The sequence below is a fragment of the Neofelis nebulosa genome, chromosome 9 (assembly GCF_028018385.1).
Source record: "Neofelis nebulosa isolate mNeoNeb1 chromosome 9, mNeoNeb1.pri, whole genome shotgun sequence".
NCBI lineage: Eukaryota > Metazoa > Chordata > Mammalia > Carnivora > Felidae > Neofelis > Neofelis nebulosa.
The window spans coordinates 37,756,965-37,777,114 of NC_080790.1; the positions used below are offsets into that span (position 1 = coordinate 37,756,965).

Sequence of the window (20,150 nt, forward strand, 5' to 3'; positions counted from 1 at the left end):
GGAATTGTTCAGTTTTGCTTACTACAACGCCGGGGGAAGAGTGGCGATTGTGGGAATAATGAAAGGAAGGCTCAATCTGTAGGTTAGCTAATGACCTCGAGCATGACTCACTCCTATTAGTGAGAGACTGATTCCTAGCGTGAATCAGAGTCCGCTTCCCATACAAAGGAAAGTTCTTTGAAGCCAGACATCTTATTTTCCCCTGTAGTTTCACAAATTCTTTATAACACTTCTCCCTTCAAAAGGTGGAGCCTATTCCCCTCTCTTAAATGTGGACTAGGTTTAGTGACTCCTAATAAGTAACACTGTTAGATGGTGCCTGACTTCCGAGGCCAGGTGGTGAAAAGCATCACTCTTTCTGCCTTAGGCTCTTGAATTACCTACCTGAAGGAAAGTCCGTCACCATTTCATAAAGTACTCATGCAGCCTGTGAAAAGCCAGCCATATGAGTGGCCATCTTGGAGCTGATCTGCCAACGTGACTCCAGCCTCAGGAGAATCTGGAACAGAACCACCCCAGCTAAGGAGCTCCTGGATTCCTGACCCACAGAAAATATAAGAAGATAAATAATTATGTTACTGGACTCAGGTCTTTGGACCCAGCCATAGTAGAAATGAGGCTGGACCCAAAATTTAAAAGCACAGGCAAGGCTTTATTATGGGGGCAATAGCTACAGCTGGAGAGAGACAGGTAGTGACAAAGGTGTCAAACTGGCTCTCTGAACAATGGTCAAGGGAACTTTTTTTTCCCTACATGTATTTATTTTTGAGAGACAGAGCACAAGTGGGGAAGGGGCAGAGAGAGAATGAGACACAGAATCCAAAGCAGGCTCCAGGCTCCGAGCTGTCAGTACACAGCCTGATGTGGGGCTCGAACTCACAAACCGTGAGATCACGACCTGAGCCGAAGTTGGACACTTAACCAACTGAGCCATCCAGGTGCCCCTCAAGGGAACTTTTAAAGGGACTGAGGTGGGAAAGGAGGGATGTTTAAGCATTTAGGGGTGAGGAATTCCAGGAAATTTGGGGCACAGGCCCAGTTGACAAAACATGCTTCTTCATACATATGTTCTGGGTGTTGTCTCCACTTCTGGGTGCATTTTTTAGCATTATAATGAGGGGAAAAGTCAGTGAAAATAAATTTGCTGCCCATCTTATATCAGACTAGAGTGAACCTGGTCTAGTCTTGTTCCTTGGCTGGGGCTTTGCAAGAAAAAGCAGTAACAGCTCACGGGCTGCTCTGCAAGAGAAGTGTTAACAGCCATGGGGGAGAGTTCCGGGTGCATAGGGTTTTGTTCCCAAGGTCCCTGTCTCATTTATGTTTTAAACCCACAAAGTTTTGGAAAAATTTGCTATGCAGCAATAGATAAGTGATGTCCCTATCATTATAAAGCAGCTGGCTTAAACATAGAATTATCATATTCTACTCCTAGGTATATACACCAAAGAATTGAAAACCGGGACTCAAACAGATATTTGCATACTCATATTCATTGCAGCATTATTCACAAGAGCGAATAAGTGGAAACAACCCTAAGGAATGGATAAATCAATATTATTCAGCCATACAAAGGAATAAAATTCAGACACATGCTACAAATGATGAACCCTGAAAACAGTATGCTAAGTGAAGTAAGTCTGCCTCAAGAGCATAAATTACTGGGGCACCTGGGTGGTTCAGTGGATTAAGTGTCCAACTTCTGCTCAGGTCACGATCTCACAGTTCGTGGGTTCGAGCCCCATGTCGGGCTCTGTGCTAACAGCTCGGAGTCTGGAACCTGCTTCGGATTCTGTGTCTCACTCTCTCTCTGCCCCTCCCCCACTCATGCGTTGTCTCACTCTATCAAAAATAAATAAATGTAAAAAAAAATTTTTTTTAAAGGCATACATTACTATGTTTACACTTATATGAGGTATCTAGAATGGGCAAATCACAGAGACAAATAATAGATTAGAGACTTTCGGTGCTGGGAGAGGGGGGAAATGGGAGTCATTGCTTGATGGTTACAGTTTCTGTTAGGGGTGATGAAAAAGTTTAGAAGCAGACAGTGATAGCTGCACAGCAGTATGTAGTTAATGCCACTGAACTGTCACTTCAAAATGGTTAAAACAGCAAATTTTATATCATATATTTTACCACACACACAAAAAAGCAACTGACCTAATAAGATGTTGGAATGGCCTCTTGAGGACCAGTTTCAGTACCAGCTAGATGCAAAGTATGTTTTGTGGACATATGCTATAAATCAGCAATCAATAATATGGTGCTATTTCTCCCATAGTCAGGATTCGTGGGTCTGGGAGTCAAACCATGGAAATGGGAGTGGACCCTTCCTTTATCATCTCTCTGACATCCTAGTAAAATTTTTGTGTTTTTGTTGTTGTTGTTGTTGTTGTTGTTTTGTTTTTTTTTTTAATTTTTGCTTCTAATCGCTGAAACTTTGGGTTCTACTGGTCAGCAGAGTTTTTCAACCTCAACATTTTGACATTTTGGTTTGAGTAATTGTGGGAGACAGTTCTGTGCATAATAGGATGTTTAGCAGCATCCCTGGCCTCTCCCCACTAGATGCCAGTAGCACTCCTTCCCCTGTTGGCACCTTTATAGTTGTTACAATTTTTGTGTGCATTAGGGGTGGGGATGATTGTGAAAGATAAACAAAGCCAGGCATTAAAGTAGCAATATTTTTATTCAGTTTTTATTCAGAGAAAGAGCTGAGCTCCAGATTGTGCAGGGGTGACTGGGTGTTTTAAAGGGACAATGAAATAATGTATAATTCAATTTACGTGAAATGTCCAAAAAGGCAAATCTTTAGAGACAGAAAGTAGATTATCAGTTGCCTGGCACCGGTGTGGCAAGACAGGATTAATTGTAAATAGGCACTTGGGGGAAGGGAATGTTCTGAAACTGAATGTTGGTGATAGCTGCATAATTCGGTAAATTTACTAAGTCATATAAGTGTACACTTAAAGTGGGTAAATTTTCAGGCATATGTTTTAATATCAAAAAAGCTATTTTTAAAAAAATAAAGGGAAAATGAGAAGTGGGCTATCCAAATTAGCTACCATAAGACCTAAGTAAAATAGTTTACAATAAATAAGGTCCTGAGATTCTAATCTAACTCCGAATGCTAATTGTTACTCCCGACAAAATAGATCTACTTTTTGAATGTTTACTAGTAATGTATTATGCCGAAATGTGGTGGATGCCCGCAGAATTATCTATCAGTGTGCAGGTCTTATCAATGGCTACATTCAACTTAAAAAAAAAAAAAAAGTGCTATTTTTTTCCTTTTTCAATGTACATATCCAATTTTTTTTCGTTTTAAAATTTAACCTACTAATTGCGATTGCTTCCGAATGCACTGCATTTACGCATTAGCCAGATGCATTTATACCACAAAGTCATATATCTGAGAGGTTTACCATTAAGTCCGTCATTTCATTACAAAACAAGGAACTTTCCTTCGGAACTAAATAATTTACTGAATAGGCCAAAACATTGAGTTATCATTAAAAAATTATTTCCAGGGGTGCCTGGGTGGCTCAGTGGGTTAAGCATCCGACTTCAGCTCAGGTCATGACCCCAGTCTGTGAGTTCGAGCCCTTCGTAGGGCTCTGTACTGACAGCTCAGAGCCTGGAGCCTGCTTCGGATTCTGTGTCTCCCTCTCTCTCTGCCCCTCCCCTGCTCATCCGGTCTCTGTCTCAAAAATAAATAAAAACATTTTTAAAAATAAAAATATTTCCAAGGGTCACACTGTTCATAAGTATAAAAACATGTGACGGCTAGTTTTTGTGTGTGTTTATTATTGACAGAGAGTTAGAGAGAGAGCATGAGCGGGGGAGGGGCAGAGAGAGAGAGAGAGAGAGAGAGAGGGAGACATATAATCTGAAACCTCCTCCGAGCTGTCAGCACAGAGCCCCGGCATGGGGCTCGAACGCACGGACAGCAAGATCATGACCGGAGCCAAAGTCCGAGGCTCGGCCGACTAAGCCACCCAGGCACCCCTAGTTAATATATACATATATATATATATAAAATATTCGTGTGTATTTCCAGATGGAATGTTAATGTTTTTACTATATAACTTAAATCTGATTTAGTTTTGTTTTCTTTTATTAACTAATAATCAGGTAGGTAAATTTAGTATTAACTATCAGAAAAAGTCACATGTCAACCCATTTTTCTCAAAGCGCATTCCCAAGCACTAAACATTACAAAAAGATAGGTGCTACTTTGTAAGAGAATGTACATTTCCCCATTATTTAAGCGACCGAAGTGATTTTTTTTTTTTTCACTCTACCCGCGAGAGCTTTATCACCCCACCCGACCACGCCGCAGAAGGGCTTTGAGGGTCCGTTTGTTAGGGGGCGTCTTGAACCAGACTTCCGCCCGTTTCCCCTCGGGCTTTCACAAGACGGGCCCGGAGGGCCCGAAGAAGGCCCGACGGGCCTCCTACCCCGCCCAGTACTACTCCAGGCGCCGCCCGGCCCCTCCAGCTAGCTGCCGCCTCCGCCGTTCACTGAGAAGGATGGGAACCCGCCCCTGGAGGTGATTGACGGAATGCCTCCTCCAATGGGCAACACGTTCGGCCCCGGCGGGCCGAGCAAGGGCCGCTGCACGCGGAGGAATCTCTCCTGCCCTTTAGTCCCGGGCTAGGTGTTGCGGCAGGCGCCATTTTATCGAGCCGCCTGTCTCGGGTGCCGCCATGTTGGTGAGGAGAAATCACCGTTACGGCCAGTGTCCAAATCCCCGCGTCGCTGCACGCCGCCCGCCCGCCCGCTCCCAAGCCTCAGCCACCGGCGGCGAATAGAGACTAAAGCGGCAGCGCCGGCAGCGCGGGGCCGTTGCCCAGTGTTTGCAGTTAGAGTCCCATCTCTCTGGCGTGGTTGTTAATAGACTGGAAAGTCTGTGTCTGTGTCGCTCACTAGTAACCGTGAGTTTTTACCACTTCGTCACCTCTCGGCGGCGGCCGGGAGCAGGTACCCGCAGGCGGCGCAGGGGTCCTCCCCGCGCCCCGCCGCCGCCGGCCTCGCAGACCTGTCCTCCAGCCCCGCCCCGTTCTTGACCAAACATGACAGACTCTGAACATGCAGGGCACGACAGGTCGGGAACCCTTCTTGTCTGTCTTTCTGTCGGATGAGAGGAGGGGTCTGGGGCGGCGGGAGCGGGCCGGGGCCGCGCGCCTCCTGCATGACTTAGACGTCTCTGTGTGGCTCCATCAGTTCCATGACGTGCGCCCTTATGTAAAGCCCAGGCTGGCGGCCGCGGGGGAGGTCGGCCCGGCCGCGCCCGCCTCCCCGCGCCGGGGTCCTTTCCGGCCGGCCCCGCCCCCGGCCCGCACGTGCGAGCCCCCCGCCCCCGGGCGGCTCCGTCTGCCGTTCGGTCTGCGCCCGGCGCCTCCCGCGTGCGGGCTCGGTGCTGCGGTCCAGCCTGGGCTGAAATGAAGCCTCTCCCAGCCCAGGGTCCGCCGTTCACTTCCTGATGGGACGAGCCAGGAATTTGTAATAGCCGGTGTTCTGTTTGACTACTACCCTAGCACACTCCTAAAAATAAACTTGGTGTTTTTGGTTTTTTTTTTTTAAGGAAAAACTTAAACCCCCAAAGGCCATGTGTTTATAGTCTTACCCCCTTGGAATTTGAAATAGTAAGTTTCAAGTTAAAAATGTTAGGTTTTGCAAAGCTTAGTGTAGCACAGTTTTCTTCTAAAGTGAAAACCCCGCGGATTATCCCATCTAGCTGCATTTTCTAAATACTGTGTATAATTTGAACATTTAACTGAGATTCTGATATTTTTGCTAGGCCTTGAACAGTTTTGGTTCTTTTAGTGTTTTGGGCGTATTTACATATTTTAGTAGCGCAAATAGCATATTTAACTTTGGGTTAGGTTTTTATTTTACATTGATATCTATCTTAATCATTAAAAAAAAGGAGGGCTTTAGTTCGTTAAAATTACTGGAATGAAATCTGTTGAATCTAATTCTTACTTAGAATATTTAAAAATATGGAACTCTGCAGTGACTCCTTAGGGAATAGAAGTAATCAAAAGTATACGTTGTACTCTAGTCTAAACCGTACAAATTGCTTAAATTTTACCTGTGGAGTAATGTGATATGCTTTTGGTAAAGCATTCCAAACAGTTTAAAAAAAAACAAAAACAACCCACAAGCAGAAATAACAAACATCATTGAAATTCGAAATATCTAAATATTTGGCAACCTTGAGAGTGATAAAGATATTTCAACAACTCTCATATGGTAATAATACAAGTAGATCACCAAGCAAGTCAATTAAACATGCAATAATTTTTGGAAAGTAAAAAAAAAAAAAAACCACTCCTAAAAATTATGGCTATTTAGGCTTGCACTTGACATATTTTCATGATTATTTTACATTATCTTGTCATTAAAATGACATAATTCTTGGAATGGGTTAACTAATATTTTGAGAAATTTCCCACTCTGAATATTTGTGGACAAACCAATGACTGGGTTTTGCTAATGCAGCTAAAGTTCATAATTTTGTATGGAAGAAGGAAATACGTTCTCTGTTCACAAAGCAGCTTCAATATGTAGAATTATGTATTCTATGTAATGAAGAAACCATGTCACCAAATTCAGATATTGAAATAATTTTCCTAGCAAGGAACTCTGATGCCAGACTTTAAAAAGACTTTGGAATTTTAAAATAATGAATTACAGGGCGTATGGGTGGCTCAGTCAGTTAAGCATCTGACTCTTGATTTCTGCTCAGGTTATGATCTCAGTTTGTGGGATTGAGCCTTTCTCCCGCCTTGGACTCTGTGTCAGAACAAGATTTTAAATGGGAATGGAAATTCTCAGAAGGCAACTTCTTTTTTTCTTTTAAAAAAATTGTAGTTTTCTTGCATTTTAAAAACATTTATTTATTTTGAGAGCGCACATGCATGAGTGCACAATTGGGGGAAGGGCAGAAAGAGATGGGGGGAGAGAGAGAGAGAGAGAAAGAGAAAGAATCTCAAGCAGCCTCCTTGCTGGCAGCCGGGATTCAGGGCTTGATCTCACGAACTGTGAAGTCATGACTTGAGCCAAAACCAAGAGTTGGATGCTTAACGGACTGAGCCACCCTGGCACTCCTCTTGTACATGATTTACATGATGAACATTTTGTACAAGGTTTGTTTGCCAGCCTTAAAAAAAAAAATACCCATTTGGTGTACTTTTCTTTAAATATTTTCATGTCTGGAGTGAAAACATGGTATTTTTATTAGTGTTAACTAATATAATAATACCGATAAATAAATTTGTGGGTATATAGAATGTTAGTAGAGGACTTCTGCATAGGATCTGAGAAATCAATAAGAGGTGGAGAAGGAGTTGGGGAGAATCCAAAGTGAGACAAAATTCTTACCTCTTTTCATTCAGTTCTTCCCTTTCATCTAGTTCTCTTTGGCACAGCTTCAGCCACCTAGCTTTGTATTTCACAGGGTGTTAATCCAATTAAAACAATTCACAAACAACTTTTAAAGGCTAAATACTGTGAGTTCCTGTTTTGGACACATGTACAGTGGAGTAGGAAAGATAGATACATACCTAAGTATTACATAATTTTCTGAAATATTCTAAAAGTGAGTTTTACAGGGCCTGCACTGGGAAAAATGGTAATTTTAACATGAACAATATAAGACCTTGTGATTCTGAGAGTCTTTAATTGTTAAGAGATATGTAGAATAATTTCCTTTAGGAGGAAGCTATTCTTTGCCCATTACGAGCAACCTTCCCACCTCCTCACCTCCTTCTTTTCCTCCTCTCCCCACTTTTCTTCCTCATGTAAAACAAGAACAACAAAACTCCCAACTAGTCAGAATTACGGTGTGTGTATGTATGTGTATGTATATATGTATGCATACATATATATGTGTGTATATATACGTGTGTGTGTGTGTGTGTGTGTACAATATATATAAAGATTATTTATTTTGAGAGAGAGAGAGAACACAAGCCGGGTAGCAGCAGAGGGAGAGAGAGAGAGAGAATCCCTCTCACAAACCATGAGATCATGACCTGAGCCAAAAACAAGAGTCAGACAGTTAATCAACTGAGCCACCTAGGCACCCCTATACAAGTTTATATTATTTCCCTCTTCTCTCTCCCTTGCACATAATGATTGAAACCTTACTAAGAGACTGCACTGGAGAATCTGAAGGGATGAGGATGTAGAAGATGATTACACTTTACATTTGTAATAGGGCTTTCATTTGATTCTCACATTAATCCCATGAGGAGGCATATAGTATTACAGCATTCAGTACCTTGTCTAGGGGATCCCACAGATGGAGACTAGATAGCGCACAGGTATGCAAACTTCTACTTGTATTATTTTCACTCTTCATTAAGTCTGCATAGGGATGCAATGCGCTAAGTTCCAGCCTTTACTTTCTGAGTTGTTGTGGGTTGTAATGTGGTAAATCTAAGAAACCCCTGCATTCGCAGTAAAACCTGAGTTTTGATCATCATTTTTCCTCTAACTTGGTTAATATTTTTTGTTTTTCATGATTATTTATCTTATTTGTGAAATAAGGTAGTTGAATTAGGTGATACTCATCTCTCTTCCCATTTTAGTCAATAATTTTAGTTTAAAAAATTGCAGATGCCTTATCTCACATTAGAGTTCACTTGATGTTCTATACAATATTTGGTTTGTAAATTAGTATGTATACTTGAGCAAATGCCTTCCCTCACTAGGCTATTAATTAATGTTTTATACATATATATGTTTACATATATATGTATATATATTTGTTTATGTGTGTATATATATGTTTATATATATGTATATATGTATGTGTGTATATATATATGTATACACCCACACACATATATTTTTCTTTTTAAAGAGAAAGAGAGCAAGCTTGTATGCAAGTTGGGGAGGGGCAGAGAGAGAGAGGGTGAGAGAGAGTCTCAAGCAGGCTCCTTGCTAAACATGGAGGGCTCAATTCGACAACCCTGGGATCATGACCTGAGCTGAAACCCAAGAGTTGGCTGCTCAGACTGAGCCACCCAGGCGGCCTTATTTTATTTTTAATTGTGGTAAAATACACATGTAAAATTTACATCTTAACTATTTGTAATTGTACAGTTCAGTAGTGTTAAGGACCTACACATTGTTATACAACCAATCTTCAGAACTCTTTTCGTCTTGCAAAACTTAAATTGTATCATTAGTTTATTTTTTACTCCTGAATCTACTCATTTAACTATTGTGAAAACTACCAAAGTGAGCTTTTCTTTAGCAAATATAAAAAACTCAAGTTCTACGTCATGTTCAGGTTTGATGTTGGAAACCACTTTGACTCTTAGAAAGACATTTTTCTTTTGTTAGCCCTTCATAAACAAATCGTTTCATTTACTTTTGAATTTTCATTGATTAAATTTCCATTCAGCAGAATTCTGTGCCAAGTATATAGTGTTAAGCACTGAGGAAACAAATCTGAATACAATCTCACTGAATTTGCTCTCTAGGATCTTATAATCTAGTAAAAGAAACAGACTGGTAAATATATAATTGCAGCACCAGTCATATAATAGAGGTATAAATTGAAGGCGGTAGTGGCATAGATGGGGGATTCATGGAGACATCATGTCTGGAGGATGAGTAAAAATTTGGCCAGAGACAAATATATGAAAAGCATGAAGAAGTAAAATGGCATAGTAGGTTTAGAGATGATAAAAGTGTTAGTATGTGAAGCATGTACAACATATTTTGGGGAATGAGGAAAAGGCTTCCGTGAATTAGGAATCTGACCCTGAATGATGTAAAGATCTCATCAAAGTTTTTAATTTTTTGATTTTTTTGTAGTTTATTTAAGTAATCTCTTTACCCAACGTGGGGCTCAAAACTCAAGACCCCGAGATCAAGAATCACATGTTCTTCTGACTGAGCCAGTCAGGCACCCCTCTCATCAAGTTTTTTAAGCAGGAGAATGTTCAGGTGCATTTTTTGGCATGATACCTGGAGGCTAGGAGGAGGCAGACTATGGAAAGGGATATCAGTAGAAGGAAGACAAGTTAGGGAGCTTTCAATGATTTTCATGAAATATTAAGCAGCTAATATTTAGTATATATTGTTTTGGACTTGGGAAAGATATCAATAAAGAAAAAAATCCTTTACCCAATGGAACTTACATTTTCTTTGGAGAAAAAGATGATAAACATGAAAAACAAATGTGATCAATGCTGATAGAAAGGAAGGTGGGTTATCCTATGGGTGTGGGAAGGGTATTTCCATCTTAAGTAGGGTATGTTAGGGAAACATTCAACTGAAAAAGGAGCATTTGAGCAAAGCCCTAGAATAAGAGCAATCCAGGCCCAGTACATCTGGGAGAAAAGCATTCTAGATAAAGGGAACAGAAGGTGGAGAAAGCCTAGAACTAGGAATGAGCCTAGTGTAATTAAGGAAAAAAGGGGGCAGTGTGGCTAGAGAAAAGAATGAGCAAGGGGAAGAGAAGAGATGAAGTTGGATGGGCAAGGGTGACTGTGTAGGGCCTTGGAAGGCCATATTAGGGAACTTGGATTTCACTCTGAGTGGTATGGGAGCCACTGGAGGATTTGAACAGAGGAGGTGCAAGGTGATGCTATAGTAAAAGAATGGTAAAAAGGAAGTTGCTTGAAGTAATGTAAGTGACAAGTGATGATGGTTTAGGCCAAGGAGGTGAAAATGGTTGGATTTGGGATATGGTTTGAAGATAGAACCAATAGGATTTGCTGATGGGTGTGGAGCATGAAAAAAAGGAATGAATCAAAGCCACTGTAAAAATCTAGAAATTGGGTAACGAGGACTTAATCGAAAGCATTGACAGTAAGAAGGCAGACAAAAGGCAAAATTCATGGGATATTTCTTAGCATTGATAGAACTGGAGGTAAAGATCTGAGAGTTTTTAACAAAGATGTTAGTCTAGATGCTGAGATCACCCAGCTATGTGTAGTAGACCGTGAAGACAGGTTTTCTGGAAGCCAAGGGAGGAGAACGTTTCAAGGAAGGGGTGATCACAGAGCAGGTAAAGGAAAGGGTTGAAAACTGGTCACAGGATATACTAAATTAGGACTTTTAAAAACATGAATGAAACAGTACTGCAGGGCTTGCAAACAGCTGGCCTTCAGACCAAGTATCTTGTTGTTTGCCTGACAGGATGTTTAACAATACTTGTGCTTGAATGCCACTAGACTTGTGGTCTTCATCCTTCACAATCTTTTCACTGATCCTTTCTTTGCATATTCAGCACCTAAGGTCTGCTTATGAAGTGACTTGCTGACCACTTATGCATTTGAGTTTGTGACCTTTTGTTATGCGATGAAGTCAAGTTTTCACCTGGACAGACAGGTGATCTGACTTCCAAAAAAATCTCAGAGAGATGGGTGACCTTGAATTCACCAAGTCAAGCCTCCGGCCAGTCTAGGGCTGTCAGAATATATTTTGTGCATCGATGCCCCCAGTGGTCTTGCTTTAATCTCTCAGATTCAGAAACTGATCAGTCTCAGGGCTGATCAGACTTGGGGATGTTAATTCATGCTAAAAAATAGTAACAGTGGTTAACATTTTTAAAACTTTTTTTTTTAAGTTTATTTCTTTTTGAGAGAGAGAGAGCACAAGCAGGGGAGGGACACAGAGAGAGGATGACACAGAATCTGAAGCAGGCTTCAGGCTCTGAGCTGTCAGCACAGAACCTGATGCGGGACTCCAGCTTACGAACCACGAGATCATCACTTGAGCCAAAGTTGGACACTTAACCAACTGAGCCAGTCATGCACCCCAACAGTGGCTAACATTTTTATGGTGCTTACTATATGCCAGGTTCTGTTTTAAGTGCTTTCCATGAATTACTTCATTTAATCTTCACAATAACCCTATATAACAGCCCTCGTTTTACAAATGAAGAGAGACTGATGAATTTTCCAAGGTCACAGAGTAAATCAGTGGGAACTCAAGTAATCTGATTGTAGAGCTTACACTTTTATTTGAGGATAGACATCTCTATCACAAGAGAATGTGTATGTGTATATCAGAATACCAATTCAGTCATGTAAAATGAGGATAAGATGTTTTCACCGGGGAGGGTATTCTCTCCATATAGGCTGCTATATGGAAAACCAAATTATCAAAAGTTGCTTAATGAACAGGAGTATGGGATTAGAATGAAGGAGTTGATTGTAAATGACTGGAATTTTAAATGGCATCAGGCTGTAATAAAGTTCATAATATATCTGCCAAGCAGTTACTTGCATCTATCAGCTTTACAGGATATCCTCTTTCCTGAGCAGTGCTTACATGGGCACTGGCCACATTTGTCTCTTCACCTTTCCTTTTTCAACATTTCTATTGTTAAACAGCCCTCCTTTCTGATAGGTACATTTCTTCTCGTTGCATGTTAATGTCTTAAATTTAGTCATCTTTTACTTGGTCCTGTGTGTCTGACTTCTTCATCTCTGTTTTGGTTCATCTTCTTTTCATTTTATGGTTGAACTTTCTGAGGTCATTCCTATTTATTGTATCTTTTTTGAAGTGTTTGGTTCCTGGGAGATACTACTTGACTGCTGATGCCATGTACCAACCCAGATAGTAGTTACTGGATGACCTTAGCAAAAGTAGTTTTAGCAGATTATTACTACTCTTGGCAAAGAGCAACGTTTCTCTATTGTAAAATGATTTTGTATTTGTTTTCTTTTGCTTTACTTTTTTAATGTGAGTTCATGACTTAACATTACTAATTTGAATGAACTTTTTAAAAAGTATTTATTTTTGAGACAGCAAGTGAGTGTGAGCTGGAGAGGGGCAGAGAGAGAGAGAGAGAGAGAGAGAGAGAGAGAGATGGGGATCCAAGCAGGCTCTGCACTGTCAGCACAGAGCCTGACACGGGGTTTGAACTCACGAATTGTGAGATCATGACCTGAGCTGAAGTCCAACACTCAACCAGCTGAGTCACCCAGGAGCCCCCAAATGAACTTTTTTATTACTTCAACTTTCATAAATCATACCCACATTTTTGAATGGCAAGTAACCAAAGCAAGTCCCAAGAAGTGTTTAAAGGGAATCCTAAGTTAATTATCATTAAAAGGATAAAACCATGTAAAAATCAACAACAATCTATTTATAAAAGTGATAGAAAAGGGGCACCTTGGTGGTTCAGTTGACTGAGCATCTGACTTTGGCTCAGGTCATTATCTCACATTGCAGTCCGTGGGTTCGAGCCCTGCATCAGTTTCTGTGCTGATGGTTCAAAGCCTGGAACTTGCTTTGGATTGTGTGTCTCCCTCTTTCTCTGCCCCTACCCCATTCACGCTCTGTCTGTCTCTCTCTCTCAAAAATGAATAAACATTAAAAAAAAATGGTAGAAAAAAAGAACCTAGATTTAGAACTCACGATACTTAATATTTTACATATATTGCTATTTGTAATCCACATGCTTTAATTCATTTGATCCACATAGAAAGAACAGATATTATTATCTTCATTTTATAGTTTAAGAAACAGGTTAAGAGGGTAAATAACTTGTCCAAGGTGATGAAGCAGCTGAGCGAGAACCAGTCTATGTCTTGCTGCATTCGGTTTCGAACTCTCTGCCTTGCTGCCTCTTAATGGTGGTAAATCTTACTGCATTTACTGATGCTGGATTGGGATATTGGATCCTTAAAAGGGCTTGGGTTTTGTTTTTTTCTTCTTTTAGATATTACTTGATCACGGCAATTTGAGGCTACTTTACTATAAATTCATTTTCTATGACAAAGAGTTTTTCTAAATCCTAAAACATTAAGAATGGAATGTATAAAGAATGTTAATTTTCTCACATATTTTTAAAAGAGTATGAAATCAGTTCAATCTTAGTAACTGTGCACATTTTTAGCTGTAGTAAACAAGAATTCTTCTATTGTATATGCATTTTAACCTTTTAAGACAATTTATTGAAAATGCATTGAGGGGTGCCAGGGTGGTTCAGTTGGTTAAGCATATGACTCTTGATCTATGCTCAGGCCATGATCTCACCACAGTTCATGAGATGGAGCCCCAAGTCGGGCTCTGTACTGACAGTCCGGAGCCCGCTTTGGGATTCTCTGTCTTCCCCTCTCTCTCTGCCCCTCCCCCACTCACATGCACACTCTGTCTCTCTCTCTCTCAAAATAAATAAAACTTAAAAAAAGAAAATGCATAGAGATCAGAAGAGCCAATACCTCTTTTGCTTGAATTTTCTTTGATGACTGACAGTTGACAATAAAATGTTAGATCACTGGTTCTTGTGTCTGAGCTTTGAATTTTTCATGAAGTCTATTCTTTGGCCCATAAAGTAGCTTGTGGGTTGGTTTATTTTCTGTATCCTTGGGATACATAGGAACCTACTTAAAAAATATGTTTCATGTACGCAAATGAAAATAGAAGTGAATAATGCATTTATGTAAGAAATACCTACATAGTTTGGCTGTATATACATATTGTAGCAAATATATATATATTTTTGGAATACCAGATATCCAAGTATGAAAACCAATGTTTGACCAAAGCTCAGACTAAAGTTAATATCCCCACCATAGATTAAATTTCTGGAATATGTAAATAATTCTGAAATATTATCCCTCAAATTATTATTAGAAATTTTAGTGGTCTAATTGTTGTTTTTTCTCCCTTAAGTTTAGTTATTTACTTTGAGAGCTCAAGCGAGCTGGGGAGGGTAGAGAGAGAGAATCCCAATCAGGCTTCACACTGCCAGCCCTCAGCCTGACTTGAACTCATGAACCGTGGTGAGATCATGACATGAGCCCAGATCAAGAGTCTGATGATTAACCAACTAAGCCACCCAGGGACTTCTGTTATACTCTTCTTAAAATCAATAGCTAACTTACCCTATCAATAATATTACTCAGGTTTTCTACTTGGCTATTTGAAAATTGTTAGTTTCTTTTGTACATAAAATGGTTTTCATAATCATTAATTACACATTTTTCTCTTACATTAATGTACATTTGTACTTCATCTTATTGATAAAATTTCAATATATAACACACACAAGAAGATTCTTGTTTTAAGCTCTACCTGTAATACCTTCTAAACTTGGAAAATGAAAATTCAGATACAATAGTAAATCCAGATGACATGGCATATATATGACCTTGTTGCACTGATTAGATATAATAGTAACTAACTTAAGGATCATGTAATTTCCAGTCATGTCATATCCAGGGATCCAGAAATGGCTTGAAGCAGGCCAAGGCAGAATGGAGAAACATGCTTTAGCTGGATACCTAGGCCAAAGACTAATTTTGACATATCTTAAAAAAAAAAAATCTAGGGGCGCCTGGGTGGCTCAGTCGGTTGAGTGTCCGACTTCAGCTCAGTTCAGGATCTCGCGGTCCGTGAGTTCGAGCCCCGCGTCGGGCTCTGGGCTGATGGCTCGGAGCCTGGAGCCTGCTTCCGATTCTGTGTCTCCCTCTCTCTCTGCCCCTCCCCCATTCATGCTTTGTCTCTCTGTCTCAAAAATAAATGTTAAAAAAAAAAATTAAAAAAAAAAATCTACTCCTACCATACCACCCTCCCCAAAACCTGGAGCCTCATATAGGTAATCTCATATCAGTTAATTTGGCATATTTAAGATTTACAGACCGAGTGGGTTTTTTTGGATATTACTGGGTTGTAGGCAGTTTTACCCAGTTCACTACAGATTCATGCAACAAGATGTTTTCAACTTTTGTTCTGATGACATGACACGTAGATTATTTTCTAGCTTTCAAATTCTAAGAGTGTTGTATTTGCTGAGATTTGTTTCTGTTGAGTTTCTAGCTTCTCCAGTCTATATTGGAGAGCCTAAGTCAGAAGGATAAATTGAAAGGGAATGAGACTAAATTAATTTTAGCTTAGTGAGATAACCTGAGATAGTAGATGAAATTTTAAAAAGAATAATTTTGGGGGCACCTGGATGGCTCAGTCAGTTGAGCGTCTGACTTTGGCTCAGCTCATGATATCACGACCTGTGAGTTCGAGCCCCACATGGGGCTCTGTGCTGACAGCTCAGAGCCTGGATCCTGCTTCGGATTCTGTGTCCCTCTCTCACTCTGCCCCTTTCTCGCTCATGCTCTGTCTCTCTCAAGAATAAATAAAACATTTAAAAAAAAAAGAATAATTTTTAAAATGTAGTCTCAAAAAAACTTATGACAAGTTAACACAGTTTTGTTTTATTCCCATAATAGTTTGTCTTGCTTATGGCATAAAGTATGTTTGAGGAGTAATGTGGTTATCCTTCATGGTGTCAAATATACAAGCTCAAGGATATTTTTTAAAATTCTTCATTTCATAGATTAATATACAATAATACCTCTTTTTTCTGGCATTGGATAGAGGCAGGGAATTTAGCATCAACAGATACTTGATTGTCAGAAACTAATTTTATTAAAAATATTTTCAAAGGAACTCTTATATGGCATGCCTTCTTGTCGTACTAACTAGACAGTTACTGATTTATCCTTTTCTTAGTTACTTTGGATCATCATGAACATCTAATGTCACCATAATCACTATGAACCTTAGGTATTATACTCCATTTTGTATTTCCTTGTTGTGTTCAGGAGACTTTGGAAATATGGGAGGCTTTTATACAGACTGTACCCAAGTGTTGCTTAATGACAGGATAATGGAGAAATACCCTAAGGAACAGACTTCAAATTTGGTCTACCACAGCTTCTTTTCTGCTTTTACTTGTTTGAGATAATTTTTCATTGTTATTTTCTGAAGAAAAATAAAGGAAATTTCCCCCTTGGAATCCATGCTTCTTGGGTTTATATCCTTTCCCAATTTCTATGAAAGTGCCTGTCATCTACCATACCCATTCTATTATTTCATCGCTTCTCGGCCTTTTGGCTAAGATCAAGTGTAGTATCTGTTCTTATCAGTTTAAAAGACATATATTTCAGGTAAATCAAAAGAGGAAAGGAAACTTCAGTTGAGGGCTACTCATCTCAATCCTTAAACAACTTTGTGATGGTAAATTAATTGATCCTATTTGCAGATGAGGAAACTGAATATTAGGGGGTAAAATAATTTGTTCAAGTTAGTATATAGGTTGTATATGACTGGGAGGCAGAATTTGAACCCATATCTTGCTGACTCTAAAGCTTTTGTTCTTCTACCTTACTACAGTACCTTTTTAAGTAACCAGTTTTCACGTGTCACAAGTTTGGTTATTCTTGTTTAGCACTCCTGCTTTAATTTCCAGGTTCAGGTGATCTCTCTTTGCCAGAATCCTGGGTCCTCATTAAATAAGGTGGTTTTGTTTGTTTGATTGATTGATTGATTGATTTGGGTGTGGGTCCTCTTTAATGTTAGGTGAAAATTGCTATTCTGGCAGCCAACCATCTCATTAGTATTCTACTCTATTTTCTGGATGTTGGTGCTTAGCCCCTTTTCGTTTTCATTGAACAGCAAACCCTAGTGATAACATAGCAATTTCCATTACTTCCAGCATTCCTTTCTTTTCTTTCCATCTTCTGACTTTGACATGGAGGCTTTCACCTTAAGTAAGCTATTGCCTAAACTACGCCATTTTTCTTTTCCAAGTCCCATAAGTGATCTTTAATCAAATTTAACAGTACTTTTCATCAGAAACCCTGGAGACCAGAAAGCAGTGGGATAATACATGTTTTTTTAAATTCTTACTGAAGTACAGTTGACAATAAAATATAATATTAGTTTCTGGTGTACAACATAGGGATTTAACAATTCTGTACATTACTCTGTGCTCCTCACAATAAGTGTCACCATCTGTCACCATAGAATGTTATTACACAACATTATTGACTATATTCCCTATGCTGTACTTTTCATCTCCGTAACTTATTTTTTTAATTTTGTTAACATTTTAATTTATTTTTGAGAGGGAGAGACAGAGCATGAGCAGGAGAGGGGCAGAGAGAGAGGGAGACACAGAATCAGAAGTAGGCTCCCGGCTCTGAGGTGTCAGCACAGAGCCCTATGTGGGGCTCAAACTCACAAACCACGAGATTGTGACCTGAGCCGAAGTTGGACGCTTAACTGACTGAGCCACCCAGGTGCCCCCGTGACTTATTTATTTTATAACTGGAATTTTATACCTTTTAGTCCCCTTCATCTATTTTGCTCAGAGTACCCGCCTCTACTCTAGCACCCACCAGTTGTCTGTATTTATGAATCTGTTTCTGTTTTTTGTTTGCTTGTATGTTTGTTTAATTTTTTAGATTCCACATGTAAGTGAAACCCTATGGTATTTGTCTTTGACTTATTTCATTTAGCATAATATTCTCTATGTCTGTCTGTACCTGTTGTCCCAAATGTCAAGATCTCATTCTCTTTTTATGGCTAATATTCCACATCTTCTTTATCCATTCATCTACTGATGGACACTTAGGTTGCTTCCATATTTTGTGTATTTAAATAATGCCGCAATAAACATAGGGGTGTTTATATCTTTTCAAGTTAGTGTTTTTATTTTCTTTGAATAAATACCCAGTAGTGGAATTACGGGACCATCCTCCATACTGTTTTCCACAGTGGATGCACCAATTTACATTCCAGCTAAACTACACCAGTACTTTATCAGCTTGTCTGGGACCCTGAAATGAACAGGGAACCCCATTTTCCAGCTCTGCATGATTTGATTCTTTTTACTTCTTTTTAAAATATATATATATAATATAAAATTTGGACTAATTTTCTTTGAGCCCCTGAGAAAAATACTGTTTAATAAAAAGAAAACCCTATAGCACCTTATAACTCCAAGTCCCATATTATCAGTTGAACTGATCTAGCCTGGTGGCTGCCATTTCCTTAACAAACATTAAAATAATTTCTGTGGAACTGAAGTAGTTATATTTACTTTTGCATGTCAGAAATGCAACTTTTAGACCTTAACAGTTTCTCTGTATCGTCTCTTAAAATACCACTTAAACGCATGTTGAAGTTTCTTTTCCTCAACATTTTATTGTGAAAAGTTTCAAACGTGCAAAGATGTTGAAGTTTGTAGTAAACACCCTCATAGCCTACCTACTAGTTGGTGAGCTTCTTAAATAATCTTCTTTACATTAGCTGATATTAAGTGGTTTGGCTATTTGCAGTTTTCTCCTGTGACCAAATGTGTGAAGCTATTAGAGCAATATGGTTAAGAACTATGGGTCTGGCAATCAGACTGTCTTGAATTTGGGCTCTAGCTCTGTCATTTACTAGCAGAATCAGTTAAGGTCTTTGTCCCTTCTCTTCACCTGTTTATTGGGGATAATATATTTCAGAGTTAACATGAAAATGAAGCAAATGGATCAAAAATGTCTGCAGCATAGTAATTATTCAGTAATTGTTAACTATCATACTAGTTTGTTTTTTTTTTTTTTTTTTTTTTTTTTACTAACCTGATTCAAGATGTTATTTTACTTCAGAATTACTTGGTCATACACACATTTGCTGGAATTGAAGATAGTCTTAAGTAGTGAAAGAATTAGATAATAAAAAGGGTAGACTAAAAATTGCTGGAAAAAAATTTTTTTAATGTTTATTTATTTTGAGAGAGAGTGTGTGGGTAAATGTGAACAGGGGAGGGGAGGAGCAGAGAGGGAAAGAGAGAGAATCCCAAGCAGGCTCCACGCTCAGCACGGAGCCCTATGCAGGGCTCAATCCCAGGACCATGAGATCCCAACCTAAGCTGGCATCAAGAGTTGGATGCTTAACTGACTGAGCCACCTAGACGCCCCCTGAAAACTATTTTTAAATTATTTGTTAAAGTCACATATCCATAATCCTCTGATGGCCCCCAGTTTTTTAAAGGTTCTGTTCCAGGCAGTATTTTGGACTTTAAGGGAAAAATAACAAAGTTAACTTACCCTTTTTCTTAGAAGAGGAAAAGCTAAAATGGAATTATTTGCATTTTCTGTTTATTAATATCTAGATTTGAGAGATTGATTGCAGGACTACTGAGACAAGCTGGCACTACAGTGAATGGTGAATGTTAATGCTTTCTTTAAAGAATAGCCATTAGTTTTATTTACGTTCTCTATTGTTTTCTGTATTTTTTTATTTCTGTCCTTATATTTATTATTTTCATTCTTCTTTTGGGTTTGCCCATTTCTGAATTCTTGAGTTGAATATATAGTTCATTTGTTTTTAACCTTTTCATT

General features: G+C 39.3%; 1 protein-coding gene and 1 pseudogene across 2 annotated transcripts in view; both read left to right on the top strand.

Annotated features, from left to right (window-relative positions):
• Positions 1-4,642: 4,642 nt before the first annotated feature.
• ZC3H6 (zinc finger CCCH-type containing 6) overlaps positions 4,643-20,150 on the top strand; it is a 69,816-nt gene continuing 54,308 nt past the window's right edge. Inside the window, exon 1 of one of the 2 annotated variants that reach the window (XM_058683296.1) lies at positions 4,643-5,104. In XM_058683296.1, the coding sequence (XP_058539279.1) occupies positions 5,073-5,104 (32 nt within the window). In that variant the 5' untranslated portion in view covers positions 4,643-5,072. The remainder of the gene's footprint in view (positions 5,105-20,150) is intronic. The other variant, XM_058683297.1, reaches the window with a different exon arrangement.
• Positions 16,853-16,970, top strand: LOC131486476 (U2 spliceosomal RNA; annotated as a pseudogene).